The sequence below is a fragment of the Cuculus canorus genome, chromosome 4, assembly GCF_017976375.1.
Source record: "Cuculus canorus isolate bCucCan1 chromosome 4, bCucCan1.pri, whole genome shotgun sequence".
NCBI classification, from domain to species: Eukaryota; Metazoa; Chordata; class Aves; order Cuculiformes; family Cuculidae; genus Cuculus; species Cuculus canorus.
This window is the reverse complement of record NC_071404.1, coordinates 8218924-8237513: the sequence shown is the minus strand read 5'-3', so window position 1 is coordinate 8237513 and position 18590 is coordinate 8218924. Positions and strand designations below refer to the sequence as shown.

At 37.3% G+C, this 18590-nt stretch overlaps 1 protein-coding gene across 7 annotated transcripts in view; it reads left to right on the top strand.

Moving 5' to 3' along the window:
• The window catches only part of CTBP1 (C-terminal binding protein 1), a 252000-nt gene that overhangs the window by 199995 nt on the left and 33415 nt on the right, over window positions 1-18590 (top strand). For 4 of the 7 annotated variants that reach the window (XM_054064932.1, XM_054064931.1, XM_054064937.1 and 1 more), the window contains one exon: window positions 16970-17124. In XM_054064932.1, coding sequence (XP_053920907.1) covers window positions 16970-17124 — 155 coding nt within the window. Of the gene's footprint in view, window positions 1-11855; window positions 11945-13375; window positions 13593-16969; window positions 17125-18590 lie in introns of all 7 variants that reach the window. The other 3 variants (XM_054064935.1, XM_054064934.1, XM_054064936.1) reach the window with 3 other exon arrangements.

Here is an 18590-nt window from a genome sequence, read left to right as displayed (position 1 = left end):
GTGTGAAATGTTTAATCTGCAGTTCCTGTTAGCTGTGATATAAACACTGTTCTTATTAAAAAACATCATAGTGACTTAACAGCTTTTCGCCTTAGATCTTTTCTACCAGATTTTCGTTTTTTCTTTTTGTTTTTTTTTCCCCTTTAAATGGCAATTTATTTTTTCCTGGAAAATGTGTGCATTTTTATTATCGATACTTAAAAGGGCAGCAAGCAACTGTCACATCGAAAAATCCAGTTTTCAATTAATTCTGAATTGACAGAGGAAGAAAGTCTGGTGAAACCCTTGATCTTTCACACTCTCTAGATAGGTTGAGATCTACCCATAGAATTATTCTATTTCATCCAATGGTATCACTTGAGGTGATGCTACTAAATGAACCTAAAAATCATTTTATGTAAACTTTGCATTTTCCCCTGTGGTGTGTAGGCCCGTTGTCATGTAATCTGTATGCTCACACAAATGTGAAATCAGTAGGATGGGCACAAGCGCTTGTAATTTTTTGTTCTCTATTCACACAAAATGCAGCAGAACAGTACAATTCAAACACACTAGAAAGCATTAATGGTGGGACTTCCAACTTTGAGTTTTGTGACCATAGTTTTTCATCCATTCTAAGCCTCTAATGCCCTTTAATATGTTTTCAGGAAATAAATGGGAAGTAAAGCACTGTTGCTTACTCGATAAAATAAAGACATATTAAGAAGCAGAAATTTATTATTTAGTCTTCAGTTTGTATTCATTTAGAACACAGATTTTATGGACCTTTTAGTTGGAGGTTCTTTATTTCTCTAAGTTTGAATGAACAAATACTTGAACTGCTGGTTTTATTGCATGTAAATGTCAGTAACTTGGAACCAATTATATTTAGATCTGTTGGACTTTTTTTTCTTTTCAATATTTCTGAGCTGCCTGACTTAAAATAAGTCTGTTTTATCCACTTTCAATTGCATATATGTGTGGACCATATATGCCATGATTTTATGTATGAACTGTCTTTTTGTAGGTACAGAAAGTGGTAGCATCTTTATATCAGTTGTGAAACTGAAGTTGCTCATACATGTACAAAGTTTTAGTTACATAAGGTATGTTTGTGCACATCATCATTTGAGCTACTCGTGTGCAGATACATATCCACTCATTCCTAATGCGCTTGGTTTTGCAACTAATACTTGTGTAGCTGAGTGCCTTAATCTGCAAACAGCTCTACTGGTTGATTGCAGAACCGCACTGTGGCTTAGTGTGAATAAGGAACAAAGCGAGACCACCTTAGATAAAAAAAAATAAAATCCTAATGAAAGATGTGCACTGAATAGTAACCTGTGCTTTCATGTCTTCCAACTGTGAAACCTCCATGAGAATTGCTACTATTGTAGGAGTGTTCCCTCCTTCTTAATAGAGGTGTTCTATATCCTGTTTTTCTTCTTGACTAGAGAGTGACAGCTTTTAGAAGTATTGTAATGATGAAGTGCCATTAGCTGAACACCATTCACATCTTAAATTGCATCCTTTGTTGTGTTCTTTGCTATTCTTGTAAAATAGTTGGGCATGGTCAGGATCTTGATTTCCAGCACTTCTACTTTCTTTTCATTTTCTTGTTTTGTAGGTTATTCATTTTTTTTTGTTGAATTAAATGTATTTCTGTGATCAGTTGGCATGGAAACATGGCTGCTTTGTAGGCCAGTTGCTTTTAGCATTAATTTGCAGGTACTTGTTTTCAAATGTGAAAATGGAAACCATTTATGTTCTTCATCATTCCCCATCATTAATACTCGCGTGCTTTTCCATGCAACGTAAATTATCTTTCCTTCTGTCTTAGAGGAGAAAATGTACTCGTATTATTTTTTCCCTCTTAAAAAAAAAACCAAACTCTGCTGCATCGTATATACTGTTCTAAGAAGGCAGTACTTAATTTAGTTAATTTTATACATGTAGCTTGACAGAATCAGTGAAACAATGGCTAACACGGAATGTGGTTTAAGCCCGGAAACCATGATACTTTTCAGTAATCCAATGTCGCACCACTTTATTTCTTTTTTATTATTATATTTATTGATATTACCCTTTTTATTTGAAGAGTGCCGTGTTTCCTTAAAGGAGTTTGCTGAATTTCACTTGAAAAAGGTTATAGTACTGCCGGAAGTATAGGGATACTTGAATTGATATTTTATTTAGTGGAGTTTGCAATTTCTGAAATGCCTCAATACTGGTGAAAGCAGACTTGTAGAATTTTTCATAGTTACTGCAGCAGTATTCATGATGACACGATTGTATGCTGCAGTGACTACTGATTGGAGAAAAGCAAATAGCACCATCATTCATGTCTTCATTATGAAGAATAGTTAGACTATTAGTATTTGTTCACATTCATACAGATCTGTAACATTATCTGAATGCATACTATTTTAAGTATAGATAATTAAATATCTAATTTAAGACCTCCTGTAAGCAGGTGCAGACTGGCTACTTTGAGTGCAGTTGCTTTCATGCTCTTTAGGATGAGATTTGATCTCGTTCTAATTCCTAATAGTTACAGATCATTGTGTGAAGAGCTTTATACAGATTGGATATGCAGAATAAAAATAAGATTTGAATTTATTTACTTTAGCTTATACTTTTCTGTTCTATTGCAGATGTCAAACACATTTATTGTACGACGTATTTCATAGGAAGCATGCAAAACAAAGTCAGTTGATACTGCCCGTAACTCCATTTTTCATAGTTAATAAATAATAAGTTCATCAGGCATATTTGGATGTATTGCTGCACTCTTTTTTCTTTATTCCCTAAGCTAAAGTACATGCAGTTCAATTTTAAAAGCATAAGTCTATGCAGGATTTGACAAATTCCAATGAAAGAACTACAGATCTGCAGATTAGGAATACGTTGTTCATGCCACTAGTTTTATGTTATGAATTTCATGGTATTACTCAGCAACCATATGGCTCCATTTCCTCTGGATGGTTGAAAAAAAAAATTGCAAAAACAAAACAAGCAAAACCCTATAGGCGTAACCCCACATTTTCACATTTACTATTTTGCTTAAATAACTTAAGTGGAAAAAGTTTGCTTCTTACCAAACCCTTCTACCAAAAGGGTTCAGAGCTTTCTTGTAGTTATTTGCAGGTGGCTTTCTCAGAGGTTAAGAAAGCATTTAGTATGGAAGATGAAGGTTTTCTGTCTTGCTTTCAGCAGTTTACAGATCAGATTTTTTACTAAGCGTGACACGGCTGTGAAAAGAAGTTAGGCTGTGCCACTTCCTGTGTGACAGTATCTCATATGCTCAGAATGAGACCATTTCTCCCCTCTACTCCCCCACCCCCCTTCCCTCTTATTCTCTCTTAAACAAATGGGTCTGTTAACAGAGAAGAATGAAAAATAAATGGGTCGCGCCCTTTTATCATCTCGGTGTCAGAGTAACTGGAGACAAGATACACTTCTGCGGCTATTGTAGATGTTGCGTTTTTTCCTTCCCCATCCTTCCTCAAAGGGCCTAATGGTGCTCCTGGTCCAGGAAGGACAGGAGTGAGAACCACGCTGGGGGAAAAGAAACCATTGTTAACTGACTTAATCCCTGTACTGAATTGTAACTTTTCTGGCTTGGATTGATCTCTTCTTTCGTGTTTTCTCTAGAACTAAATTTTCAGTAACCAGCATAGCCTCTTTCTACGTATTTTTAATTATTTAACCATATTGTTGTCCATGGTGGGTGTCTTGCAGCACTTGAAACTTGTTAGTGCCATCTGATGGTAAATGTAAATTCATGTGGCACTTCTCAGTTGTGTTGTTTTGTGATAAAGCGGACCCCAAAATTTAGGACAAAGTGAGTAATTTAAGTGGAATTGCTGTTGCATGATCCTTGCTCTCCCCCAGTGTTGGAAAAGAGTGGCTTTCTTGAATTCATTTATTTGCCAGTTGGGTACAGCACTCATTGAAATCAAAGGTTTCCCTTCTGTTGGGAAGATTTCCTGTATTCTGCTGTGGGTGCTTGTCAGTCTTCCCAGAGAATTAAGCTACTAATCATGTTTTCTTTTAAATATTTTTGATGTAAAAGTTTAATTATCTTTATTTTTTGTGGTGTCCCTCAGGGGTCTGTACTGGGACCAGTGCTGTTTAATATTTTCATCAGTGATACAGATTGAGTGCGCCCTCAGCAAGTTTGCAGGTAACACCAAGCTGAGCAGTGCAGTTGTCACACCAGAAGGATAGGATGCCATCCAGAGGGACCTGAACAAGCTGGAGAACTGGGCCTGTGTGGATGAGGGACTTGGGGGCGCTCATTGATGAGAAGCTCAATGTGAGCTTGCAATGTGTGCTTGCAGCCCAGAAGACCAACTGTGTCCTGGGCCACATCAAGAGAATCGTGGCCAGCAGGTCGAGGGAGGTTTTTCTCCCACTCTGCACGGTGCTTTAAGTCCTGCTTAGGTTGAGTGTTTTGTCTAAGCGTTCTGGAAAGTACCCGTAGAAGAAGTATGAGAAGAAATGTATCAAAACATAAACAGGTGTCAAAGTGTCGCTAGAAGTCTGTATCCCTAAGGGAGAAGCCACCCTCCCCCACAGTGACTAAAACTTACTAGCTGTGCAGTTTTCAGCAACTCCATTCCTTTCACAAGCCACTTGGCTGCTGTGAGGTTGCGGTAGACATTGTATGAAGTTAGAAAACAACTTAGTTGTCTGCAAGGTAATAATGCACTAGAAAGTGTTTTGTTGCAACTTGCTGCAAGGTAATTTTATAGTCGCAAGCATTCAAAACTTGGAAAGCAAATTTCAGATGAAAATACTGGTGGGAAGCCTGGATGCTGTCAGTGTTTTTAGCTTGAGTAGCAGCTCAGAAAAGCCCCTGTGGGTCACATTTCACAACTTATTGTGGTGGTGTACACTTTATAATAAGTAATGCTAATTAATTATTTTTCAAAATAGATGAGAACACACAGGTGGAGTTGCCTCTTAAAGCATTTAGCTCTTTGACGACCACCAGGTTATTCACTATTTGTACTGAAACTTATTTTCATCTGGTTTACAGAGCAGACCTAATAAATGACCATCATCTGGGCTGCTTGTGGATGTAGAACTTTCCTTACAGGGAGTTATTATCCAGATCTCAGCTGCTAATCTCAGCATTCATTTCTTTTCTTCTGTTTTCACCTGGGATGACTGTCTCGATCCAGGGGGGCCAGAGAAGGGATGAAAATGTCTGAAGAAAATATTGGAAGAGCTATAGTTTCCTCTGAAATAACAGTTTTGCTATCAAAGTACCTAATAAGCCAAATGGGAGTGGTACTAACCAAGGTTAGAAAGCGGAAATAATAACTTTTGGTTTCTTACTTTTGCAGTCATATGGCTCTGCTAATTTGGTTTGCTTTACATCCATAAAATAGGGAAAATTAATCTGATATCAAGACCTGTTTCTCTGTTGTTTCTCAGTATCAAATAGGTGTTAGCTTTGTATTCTTCCACAACATTCTAGAAGTTAGTCGTAATGCTTTCTTGGTTTCTTGGAGTTATCTGATAGCTGTTGTCTTGCTCTGGGCAAGCACTATGCTGTCATTCCCTCCATTTTTTCAGAAATTACAGCCATCAGGGAGCAGTTAGACTTGCTTTCCAGTATCTTTCTCTACGCCACGTCCATTTTCTGAACAACAGAATAAGTTTCAAGATGTGCTTTGAGCTAACTTACATGAAGTCAGTGATCCTTTGATTATTTTTGGATGATGATGAAATTCCAGGTCACTTGAGTGTTTCCTGTGAATATTTGCTTCTAGAACTACAGTGCTTCTGCAAGCCTTCCAGCTCACTGCTGTTTATCCTGCTCCTGATATCCCACCTGTTTCTAGTTTCAGAAAATGTAGAAAAAAACCCCATACAATAATGTTTCTTATTTTGGAAATTATTGCATTTAATACATTGATGTGGTTTCCATCCAAACTGCTTGTCAGTCTGTCTTTTGTTTTGAAAGGAAGTTGCTGGGGTCCATTTTCTCTGACGGTCTGTTTTTGACAAACTAACGCTGCAGAAGTCAGAGGCTGTCACTGTGAGGGGGGAGATGACATTTGCGTGATGTGCATATGTGCCATGGACTGATTTTGTAAATATCTCTGCCTGCAGATTGGGGAACACTGGAGCTGTAACAAGTTAATTTTTTAAAGCATGGAAATGCCTGGAGTAAAACTACAAACTGATATCTTAATTTACTGGGAAATGTAATGGTGAATTCATTTTTGTGAAGTACAGTGCTTGATCACATTGAGTGTGTGCAGTTGAGAGAAAACCCGTTAAGAAGTCTCGCCTGGGTGAGGAATGAAGGATACCCTTTTGCCTTAAGATTTTGTATCTCTTAATAAGGAGTCAGTAATGCCTTTTATGATACTTTCTTGCAACTGATCTTTTATGCAATTTACAGAGATAGAACATGATTGTGCCCTTAAAAATTTATAATTATCTGCAGACAAAGCATTTTAACGCACATGAATAGACGCCTTTCAAGTTGTAAATGATTTAACCAGAGAAACTAAAAGAAACATTATAAAGCCTAGTGAAAGAATGCAAGTGTGGGTCACTTTTAAACACTTCTGACTTTTCACCAGTTCAGTGGAAACAACTTAAAGTGTTCAAAAACCTTCTCTAAGCCCCTTTAGTATGTGGTATGTGTGGGAAGAAATATTTTGCTTCTCTCATCAAGTCATGGGAATAACTCCCAATTTTAACTGTGATATTTGGAACCAGAGCCGTTGTAATTGAAGCTCAAAACTCTACTTGAAGGAAAGCTGAGCAGAACAGCTTTCTTACATCATACGCTTTTATTATATTATGATTAAATGTAACGTGATAATATAAACCCAGCTTTTGCCTTAAACTGCCTGTTTTATTTGGCACTTTGACAGTTGTTACTGGCTTATTCTCAGTAAGCTTGTCATTTTTATACATCCTGTTTGCTTACCTTCAAAATGAACATCTTTTCAGAAAATCCTATTTATTTAAGCTTGGCTCGGCTGTGGAAGACCCCGGATGGGAGGTGCAGGCCTTGATTTCAGTATGCTCCAGACTTTCTCGTTTTGACAACAAAACTGTTCTCTAGTTTGTAATCATCATCAATCATTTTCTTAATATTGACAGCAAACAGCAGAGGTCAGCGGCTGTGGGAGGGACTGAAAAGGGAGGGAGAAAAAAGAGCTTTAAGGAGCCCTTTGCACTAGTTCAGTGTTTGTCAGAGTTGCTTTGGTTTTCAGGAGAACATAATGGAGTATAACTCGAGGGAGTTTATTATTCTCATTTGCCAGAAACCTTAATGCTATGTTAAATTGACCCTTTTTAATTGCGCTAGTCTTAAAAGTCTGCTCTTTCTCTATATATATTTATATGGTTTTTGAAAGGTGTTTTAGCCTTATATCTTAAAGGAAGTTTCTAGCTATCCTCCCTTCTTCTTATCCATAAACAAGAGTTGTTTGTTTGGATTTTTTTTACTGTAAGATACATACATACTGTAAGATACTGATACATACATACTGTGATGCTCTTCTGAGAGGATGGTGAGTTACGGCAGATAATTTCTAAATATAAAAATTTAAAAAGTTCACAAGCTAGAAAAAAATGGAGAGGTTGATGTTCGAGATGTGGCATGCTTCCATGCTGTTATTTTTAGTGTCATTTGAGTGTGTTCTGCTGACCTCAAAAAAAATTAAACCTTATGAAACTAATTTGATTATCCAAGGCCCCACACTTGCTTATCTTCAGACTTTTTGATAAGGAAAATAAGGAGTGCCCTAGGTAATAGTTTAACGTTCTTGGTCAAAGTACAGGTGTGCTCTTAGAGAAGTTGCTTTTGGTATCAGAATAAAGGAAGCCTTTGATGTTGACTGTACTTGGGTTATTGGGTTTCTTCCTCTGAGACAGCATCCGTTAGAACATTTAAAATGAGAAAAGTGCAGAGAGCAGTCACTAGGACAGGCTACAATCGGAAATTATATTCTGTAATAAATGCTTGGCAATGTCTTTAAAAAATAATGTGACATTAATACTCTAGAAGTGGTTCTATTGACAATACTAAACAGTGATATTTTTTTCCCAAAGCATACTTGCTGCTCAGGCAGTGGTTTAAAACAAAAGAGACTTGCCCCCAACCTGCTGGAATAAAATAACTTGCTGTAGAAGAAATATTTTTAGAGGAGAAAAAAATACTCTTTTCTTCTTTATGCCATAATTCAAACCCACTGTTTTGCAGGCAAATCAAAAGTCCTTCATTGAATGTATTATGTTTTAAATTAATGTTATGAGGCCATTTGGCTTTTACCAAAATCACAGCCAAGAAGCTAGTTCTGAAAATGTGATTTTAAAAAAGAAAAAGCAATGCTTCTGTGCTGCTTTGTATTGAGTATGTGGGTAAAAGAGCATGAATGAGGGCCACTAATATTTCTCCCTTCATATGGCAGCACGGCCCTCATCACCCTGTCCTGGACTTGTGTTCTGTATTCTAAGTACTGTCCTCAAAATCTCCAGGACCGCTTCTTCTGTGGAAAGTGTCTTAGTAAGTCTTGGCATGATCTGTATTGTTACTGGAACAACTCGGGTTTAATCATTCTGCTGCTCTTACGTTGTTGAAGCAGATTGTTTTTCCAGTTCCTGTCACTGGGAGTTTTCTGGGTTTTTTTTTTTGTTTTTGTTTTTTTTTTTTTTTTTTTTTGTTTTTTTTAAGTGATGTGCACCAACCTATAAAGTTTATGGGCTGATATATAAGTAAAGTTGTATTTTAAACTGGAGTTTGGGGGTGTGCAAAGATGGGTTGCCCCCCTACTTGCCATTATCTACTTACTCCGTGACTGCTCTTCTGGAAGGAGATGACTGGATTATACCCTGATACATACTCAGCACATGGTGCATGGTCGGAATGTCTTTGATGCAGTCTTGCTTTGTGCATTCAGTTTTGTATTTTAGAGATTCTGCCCCATCAGTAACTGGAAAATTGATGTCCGTAGTTAGTTATGGGCAAACGTGCTGCTGGGGTGGCATAATTCTCAAGTTCTTCAGTCCTTAAATTTGTAGGAACTGTCCGGAGCTGCACTGCAGGGATTCCTGTAAGTGATCAAGTATTACAGGGCTTTTGCTACAGTGTGTGATCAGGGGGATTTCAGAGTCACTGTAAAACTTGTAGGATAAGTAACAAAGTTGACAGCCTTAGCCAGAACTCCTCTGAAGCTGGGATTCGTGGGAGTGTATGCAGCCAGAGCAGCTTCACCGTTGCTGATCTATTTATTTTTTCCCGTTTTCCTTCCTTTACTTATTACTTAATATAGCCAAAACTAATTGAAACAAAGTGAAGTATTTACTGTGAAAGGCACTGAAATGCTGCATATCCAGGGAAAGCTTTCTCTGGAGTTTGTTTTCATGTATCTGTTACTTGAAAATAGCACTTCTGCAATGTTGCTGTTGTGTATGTTTTATTGCTGATACTTAAGGCTTTCTCATTTTATTACTTGATATAGTTGTTACAGAATAGTGTCATTTGGTTTGCTTTTTAAATGGTAATAGACAAAACATTTTACAGTAACGCATTATGCTATTACTGCTTTCTCGTTTGACATTAAATAGATGTCATTCGTATTGTTGTCAGTCTTATTTTGAAAAATATTAGTTAAGATCAGGCGTATCATTATAGCATGCTCTGAATATGTGATTTATTTTTTGACAGATGTGAAGTACTTCCATGTGGATGAAGTACTTTACACATGTATCCCAAACATCCATGCGAAGTAATAAAAAATGTTGCCAGATGGCTTTGTTTCCCCTTAACAGAACTTTAGTTCTGATCAGGCTTTCAAGATGTGCCTTGTGGGACCTTTGTTTTTTATACCCTGACAGGTGTTTAGGATTTTGTGTGCATACTGATAAATAGCAGCAGAAACACTAAATGTTTAAAAAAGACTGGTTAGGGATTGCTGTTTAAAAACACAATAGAAACCCATATCCTCACAATTATGAGATGAATATCGGAGCGTGGCAAGTTTACTTGCTATGTGTGTATGGAGAAGTAAGATGAAATTGTGATTCTCACAGTCCAGTACTGACGGGGAAATGTGGGATTTTCTAAATAGAAATTGTTGGCTTATTGTACTAAAATGGAAAATCAAGTAAAAATTAAGTAAGAGAGCTGTCTCAAAATACTCTGCTATAAGGCCTTTGTATTGTATGCTGTAGTGATTGCTTGGATACCCATACCGATTTGTCACAGGCAGTAAAATAAAGATGTGGTGTGTGCATAAAGTACCATGGAAGTCTATGGACCAGGGTGGTAACTACATACTAGTGGCATTGGTTGTGTATTTTGTGTAAGGGAACGAGTTGAGAATGTCCTGGAGAGTGACTGGTTGTATTTACAGTCTTCACAACTGGCTGAAGGATCCAAGCGGATGGGACTGTGCCGCGCATCATCGGGTCAGCACAGTACCGGAAACCACCTATTCTTGCAAATTGAAAAGAAGGAAGATAACTTGTTTTTACTAAGTTTGGGTAAATAAAAAGAGTAGAATGCAATAGTATTCATCAGCTATGTCTTTTCAGTAAAGTTTCAGCATGCTTAGCATTAACGTCAGAGCCCTGTAGACTTCAGCAGAGAGTGCAGGTATGCTTTAAGTGAACCTTATGCTTAGTTTTCTCTTGTCAGTATATCGTGAAGTCCACATCTTATTACTTTGAAAATCAGTTTGGGGTTGTTCCTATTAATTTAAGTAAGTCTTGTAGCCTGTTCCTAAGATCTTAGGAAGTGTGCTTAGAAACATTAAATGAGCAAAAAAACTAAAGTTAATTTAAGTAGTTCAGGCATGTGAAGGTCATCATTTCATGCATATCCCTTGTTGGTGTTCTTCATTTCAAAATATTCTTTCCTCTACCCCTCCCTGCCTTACCCCCAATCCCACATCTCAAATAATGGGAGATTGCATCCTGCTCATACTGAAGGCATCCTGCTCATACAAAAGGTGTTGGCTGTGATTCTTGTGGAATCGTGAGGTTTTTACGTCTAAATATGCTGAGTATCAAAATACTGAAGACTGATAAACACTCTCTTTTTTATCCGTTTTACTGATGCATGTACCTGCATTGTACTTTTAAAGTTTTTTTTCTACTTGACTGCTTTTAGATTTTTGCTCTACCATGAATCTGAATGTCCCTTGAGGTCACAGTGCAGAAAACAATGAGACTACCGAAACAAAATCTGAAATTTAATAATTCATGATGTGTCAGGAACTTTAAAGTATGTCTATGAAGTATTGCGTTCCTAGGATTTTGCATATTGGCAAACCTGATTCATAACAGCTTCTGTGTTCATGTTATGAGTGAGATTTTCTTTTGTTTTGACAACTTGTTCATTACTTGAATTAATATTAGCACTTATTTTTGAAGAACCATGTAAAATTTTTTGAGGGCTTATGGTAGATAAATGATAGCTCTGACTGAATTTCTGGCCTAGATAAGAATATAAAGTAAAGGTAAATGCCATGGGGGATTAATCTCATGTTACGTGTGCAAGATTGTAAATTAGTTGAATGTCCAACTTGTCATTCTCGGGTCTTATTTTTCTAAATACTGATTAGATTTTTCAGTAGCTTGTGTTTTGTTAAAAGCTTAAATCACTTTGACATTTTGCGGTGTCTAAGAGAAGTGTTGCAGGAAAAAGTCTTTTAAAAGGATGTTGTCAAGGGAGTTTTCCTGCTTATTTTATCTTTGCACTTGTAAGAATCCCCAGAAATGTGAAAAGGGGAACTCTTCTTGGCTGGGCTGCTCTCCTTGGTTTCATGTGCATACTGATTTGTCATTATAGGGTTACTGATCAGTGTTATGCTTTTTGGCATTGATGTATTTTTCAGAAAAAAGAATTGAAGCATTTGTTTTGAAAAAAGAAAAACACATTTAAAGAATTACATGGACTTTGCAAACAGATTTAAGAAAATGAAAGGTAGGTCAAATTTTGGGCCTACAAACCTGACAATGTCCGTCACTTACAACATGTATGCCTTATTTGAGACACATTTGTGATCCGAATGATGTTATATTAATCATCAGCAGAAAATGTCAAAATGACTTTGTTAATCATGGTTAATCTTAAATAGTTTACATTTTGCATTTTGGTATGTTTTCTAATGTAAGCAAATAGTGACAGCCTACTTTGAGACCAGTTATTTGTGCAACTTGGTTCCTTTAGTTACTATCAGTTTATAACATAAAAGGTTGGTCTAGGAGATGTTTAAAAGGCATTATAACATCCTAGAGTATGTCAGGGAGAGCTTGTTGACTTCAGCTTTACCCCTTGCAGTGTAGCGCACAAACGCGCACCTTTGTTTCAGGAGTGACAGGAGGTACAGGTAGGTTTTGGGAGGGGGAAGGAAACTGGCCTGCTTAGGTAGCTCTTTTTCTTTCTGATTTAAAATATATATATATATATATGTACATCGTGCTAACGTTGGTCTGATAATTTGTACGTCCTCATGCTGCCATAATTCAAGACCCTTCCTCTCCTGTTTTGTTTACAAAGCTGGATTGATAAATTCATTAATCCTCTTGTTTGTGAGTCTCACAGTCACTTAAAATGCTTTTGCATGGGGCTGGCTGCCTGTCAGGTTCTGCATCTGAAATCTTTTTCCAAGATTTTTTCCATAAAAGCTGGACTAGACTAAGGTTTAGATATTTTTTTTCTTTTTAGACATCTAGTCCAAATTGCAGTTCTGAGAAGGCCCTCTTCTGTTTTCCGTATGTAGCAGCTATTTGTCCTGCAACTAACTGCTCTGTTTATGCACGTTGTATTTGATACTACTTTAGAAAAATTCCAGCAGTCACTGGCACAGTAGCTGTTACTGGGGCAAGGGCTTCACCAACAGACTGTTTCCATATTGGAGAGGAAAAAATAACCCCAAACTAATAGCTGGATTAGCACTGTCATGGGAAACTTTTTTCCCCTTGAATACATTTAGATAACCTTAAGGGCCTGACTTCTACCTAACAAAACCAGTAAGTTCAGAGTTAAGGCTTCTCACTCCATCTCCTGTGCTCACTGGAGCACTTGGCTCTCTTAGCATGGGTGGTATTGGAGATGACACGCAGTCTTCAGATCCCTGCTCACCTGGGCAAAGTGTGCTGACTGTTCCAAGTGTGTCTGTTTACAGTACACCTGCTGTCCTGCACAAGGTGCTGTGTGTGTCCTCACCCTCAGAAGGTTTCCCTGGAATGTTAATGGCCAGCGACAGCACAGCAGGTGTGGTGGAAAGCCAGGAGTGGAAGGGGGAAGGGTGCAGATGCAGTGAGAAGCTTTAACTTTGAGTTTCCTGGCTTCTGTGAGCACAAGTCAGACCCTTAATGTTGTTTTAATGTATTGTTTGTGTTTAATTTTTAGTAAAAATTTGAACACCATCCAGGCTACAGAGGTTGCAGTGGATAAGAAGTTTTAAAGCTTTGGTTCAAGATTACATGAGGCTGCAAGAAAAATAAAAGACATGGAAGTGAGGATCGAATGACAGGCTGCTATTTTGCCTCAGAATACTGAAGATTGTAAAGCATTGAGAAATCGAATTCATGACCCTGGAAATCAAGCTCAGATTAAGAAATGTCAGGTTGGTAGGGGTTCCTGAAAGTCTCAAGTTAGGATAAACTGAGATTGTTTTCCCATAACAAAGGTTCTAGGGTGTGGGGGTGGATGGTATGTTTTTTTAATCTGTGTTATGTGAAATGCTATACCATATACTTAAATAAGACGGCTAAAAGGAATTGTTTTTTTTTAAATTATATTTACATTTGTGGTGTCGAATGTCACTTTTGACCAATTTACAGTTATTCCTTTCTGGCATAGAGTTGCACAATTTACTGTTAATGCAGACATGGAAAGTGCTGTTCTTAAATACACATTGCTTTATCCTGACACTCCAAGGGTCTCCTGCAAAGTCAAACACATGGTGCGGTATGATATGTCTAGATAAGAAATGGGCAGAACATATCTAAATGGTGGAAGAAGTATTTTTTTGTTCAAAGGGCTCTGATTCATAGTGAAACTGTGTCTTTCCAAATGTAAACTTTAAATAGTGACTGCCCCTGTGATTTAGTTACTGTAAGTTTACTTAAGTGTTGAGTTATTGTCTGCAGTTCAGTGAATACGGTATTTAGGGAGAGAGGTTGTGCAACAGGAAGTCTGTGCTGAAGTTCAGAAAGGATTTTGGCAAGCACAGGATTGTATGGTTTTCATGGTCAAGGTCACTTGGATGTATTTGCTTCTTGGGGGCTTTCAGCAAAGCCTGAGATTCTCTCTGTAGTCTTTTTTTTGTATTTTGGATTCTATGCTTTGGGACTGGGCCTGGCATGACACTTTGGACCATTCATTAGACACAAGTAACTTGGTTGAAATCAATAGATCTGCTGGCACGCGGGGAAAAACAGACCACGCCTTTATGTATTTTAGATAAATGGTTATTTTACTGCGCTGTGTTTTGTGATACTATATTTCATGATTTTCTGAGGGCAGGTCAGAAGAGCGTTTCTTAGAAGTGGCAGTTTTTAATCTCTTCTGTTATCTGTTTGGACTGTATGTGCTCTTCTGTTGACAGAGGTGCTTTAGTTGTAGTGTAAGGGAGTAATCTGTGTTGTGTTTTTCCTCATTCATGTTCAACAACTTTAGTATTGAAGTTCTGTTTTCCTTTTTTTAATTTAGCTGGCATTCAAACTGGTTAAAATCCTGGCTTTGCTGGATGTACAGTTGAGACAATGACTATAACATTCCAGTTGTAAAATTAGTACAGTTATTCTATGCGATATGAATAGATCTTGCAATGTCGTTTTTACATTTGTTTCAAGACATAATTGCTTTTTATTAATGCTATTACATACACTGTTTTGAAAGAAACATGAACAAGTCTATAACATGCTTTATTTTAGGGTGTTTCTACGTAAATTTAATGGGGAATTTTATAATTAAATTCCCATTAGGGGATAGTAATTATTCTCTAGGTAACTATGTAGCTTTATGCTGTGTATTCGTGTTGCATTTGTGTCCTGTGCCACATTACTAGTGTGTGGTTTATTTACTAAAAATGACTGTACAAAGAGCACGTGGCCATTTCTGGCTCAAAGGGGTAATAATAGTAAGTTAGCAAGATGCATGACTTCAAAAATATTAAAAAGGCTTCTGTTTAATTTTAGTGGCTGGATACTACTGAAAGAAACTCTGTATCAGAAATATTTCTAAGCCTGTCTATCACAGTAGAGGTTAGGAATTGATGGTTTTAAAACAGAGAATAGTTTTCATGGGTGGAAAACTTTGCTGGTGAGTACTTTCAGGTCTGAATGCTTGTTAGCTATGGTGAGAGTACCGCAGAGGCAGTCCATTGATATCAGCAGTTGTTGGGATATACTCGATCTAGAACGGAAAGGAACCAAAAGTAGTGACTTTTGTTCAGTCATCTTCAAGTATAAAAACTGTTTGAATAGATAAACAACTTAAGTGCCAGATAGTTGGGCACTAGTAGTAGGGCTGGTCTCTGTCAACCTGGCCTGAGATTTATGGGTGCAGGCTGGATAGTTTGAGGATCTAGGGGTAACAGTCTGCTTAGCTGTACTCCTTCAGCCCGGGCCCAAGCTTGTTCTCCAGGGGAAGTAATATGCTGCTTCTCTTGACTTGTGAAAACCTCTTTTCCCAGCAGCTGTTTTTTTTTCACCAGGTATCTTGCACAGCTTGGATTATACTAGTTTTCCATCCAGTTAAAATGCAGCGGACAGTCTTTCAGGGCTTGCTTTTTGACACAGGCTGGGACATAAGATGCAGGGATTTCTTGAGAAGGTAGCTAGGGAACCTTTATCTTTTGCATTAATATTGGACTGATTTTATGTTATCAAGCAATAAGCAGTGTTTTTAAATTAAGACTACAAGTAAAATGTCTTCAAATTTGCATACAAGAAATATCTAGCTTGTTTTACTTTGCAGTTTTTTATAACTACTTATTCTAAAAGAGGAAAAAGATCATGTACTTTTTTCTTGGTTTTGCTTTTCCTTATCTTTTTGGGAAGTCCCTTTTTTTCCATCCATGCTTAACTATTAACTACTTTTATGTAAATGTAATGGTTTAATATTATTCCCTTGAATACTTTTGTATATTTATAGCATCTATACTGTTAAAATGATGCTCTTTAAATGTCTTATTATAAGGTTTACTTCTTATTTTAAGACTCCATAAAGAGGATATAAATGAAGTCTGCACTTCCAACTGATTTTTCTTTGCCCCAGATACTTAATGTCTGTTTCTTTGTGGCTTTAGGATATTTAGGGAGGGATATTTTGTTCATATTTTGTAAATGTTTCAGTGGTGGATTAAGTATGATGTGTCTGTTTGACTAAGCTGTACACAACTCTTTTGTAAAACTTCTAAGTCTAAGCAGACCTGCATATATCAGCAGTTAGCCTGTCCACTTGGCCATTGGATCATCAGTAAATTAAAAATATTGCTGGTTTAGGCTTTTTTCTTCATTGAAATTTTAGTCTCAGCAGATCATCCTTCATATATGTGAACTGAATACTCAAGTCCTCACTGAGTTGCTTATGGTATTCCATAAGCTACACTCTTACAAACTTGGACAAGATATTTCTCACTCTCTTTAGAGCTCACAAAGTTGTGGAATGCAATCAAAACACAAACCTTGGATAAGATTGCACAGACACTTCTTGAGAGTGTGGTAAGGGTGCCCATTTAAAAAAACCAAATACACTGTTCCCGTAGTAGTTTTATCCATCTTCCATTGATCAGCCTCCTGAGCTTCCATGGCATTTTTTATGTTTTTTTTACATCTTTTGTGCTTGGTTGGTTGCTGACTCTAGGCTTGTTCCTGTTTTACTGGCTTCAGTCCTTGAAGTATTTTTCTGCCATCAGAATAAATAGACTAGCTATAGCTTAGTTTTTAAATTACATTTGCGTGGCTTGAGTAACAAGTCTTCTCTGTTTCTTTGTAGGCATTCGACCTCCGATCATGAATGGGCCCATGCACCCGCGCCCTTTGGTAGCGTTGCTGGATGGCAGGGATTGTACAGTAGAAATGCCTATTCTGAAGGACGTAGCCACAGTGGCATTTTGTGATGCTCAGTCTACGCAAGAAATTCACGAAAAGGTAATATTTTGAGGTATAAATAGTGTTTAGAAAATGCAAACTATTATCATCAGATAGTATTATCTGTGACATGGTTAGCTGTTGCATTTTAGTTAATGGTTGATTACCTTAGTGAGTTACTGATTGTTTCCAATAAGTGGTGAAACATGGTGATGAAGCATAGATGAGAATGTCTGTGTTGAAGTGTGCTTTTGTGCAATGTATCTTTGTCTGGATGTTGTCCGTGTGCTTACCTACTGAATTAGAATAATGGAGAGTGTTACCTGTGGGAAAATGATATTATTACATGATATTTTGAAATGTTTCTTGAGATCATTGTTGCTCAGGCTTCAGCTGGGCCAAATCTCAGCATAGGGTTGGCTGTGTGAGAGAACTTTCAAGCTTCTCTATTTAACCAAGAAATCGTTCAAATTGTGTTAGGAGGCCTTCTGCGCTGAGAATTAGTGCTGCAGAGGAGTGTCAAAATAAATGCTAACTCAAAATTTATTTACGAAATGAATTAAAAAGAAGTATTCAAACTGTATGATATTCCATAGGTGCACACATCACCTGGTGGTTTGGGAGCTGTAAAACAACTAGTGGTTCTTAAAGCTGTGAAAGGTTCTCTCACTTTCTTAGAGGGATACCCATTTTTAGTGATGATAGCCAAGGGAGCCAACTGGCCCCTACACCTACGTTTTCTTGTTAGAGACTTCTTTCAGTATGAAGGCTCTATGTCCATCTCAAATCCTTGCTACTCTCTAGACAGCAATAGAACCTCTTAACATAAATGTTCTTGTGGGTGTAGAATTAATTTTGGTGAACTTCTTTGCTGGCAGAGTAAGGCTCAAATGCCATGTATTCCGTCACATAGTAAAGGATGAAAACAGGCCTTACAGCTTCTGTGGAGGTAAAAATAGTAATAAATATGACAGCAGAGGAGGGCAATCAGGGTTCCCTTCCAAGGGTATTTTTCTTCTTCAGCAGCTAAGTTCCATGACAGAGAAGTGCAGATCCAAGTCTTAACTTAAAGGCTTATTAAGTAAGTGTTTGTATCCACTTTTGTGTATATGGTAAGATATCCTGCTGAGTGTGATTTGGGTGTTAAGGAGTTGTCAGCTGAACTGAATTGCACCGGATGTTTCCTACACTCATTATAGCAGCCCTTGGGTTTGTGATCAATTTTCAGAAGCTTTTCACTATTTTGAATTCATAATTGGTTTAATTGTTGATTTACTTTTCATGTGCTTGTGATATATGCCATTATTAAGCCTTTTAAAATCTCTGTATATGATGAAATATTTAGTCTTTTCTTTGAGTTTCTTAGCTCAGGTACTTGAAAATATTACGAATGCTAACTTCTGTTCAATTATTAGGTGAATAAATCTAATTTCTGTAGCCTGTTTCCTGTCAGCACCTTCCTGATGAGAACCCATCAACCAACTACTCAGCTTATTTCTTGAGCAAAATATTTTTATTATGTAAAA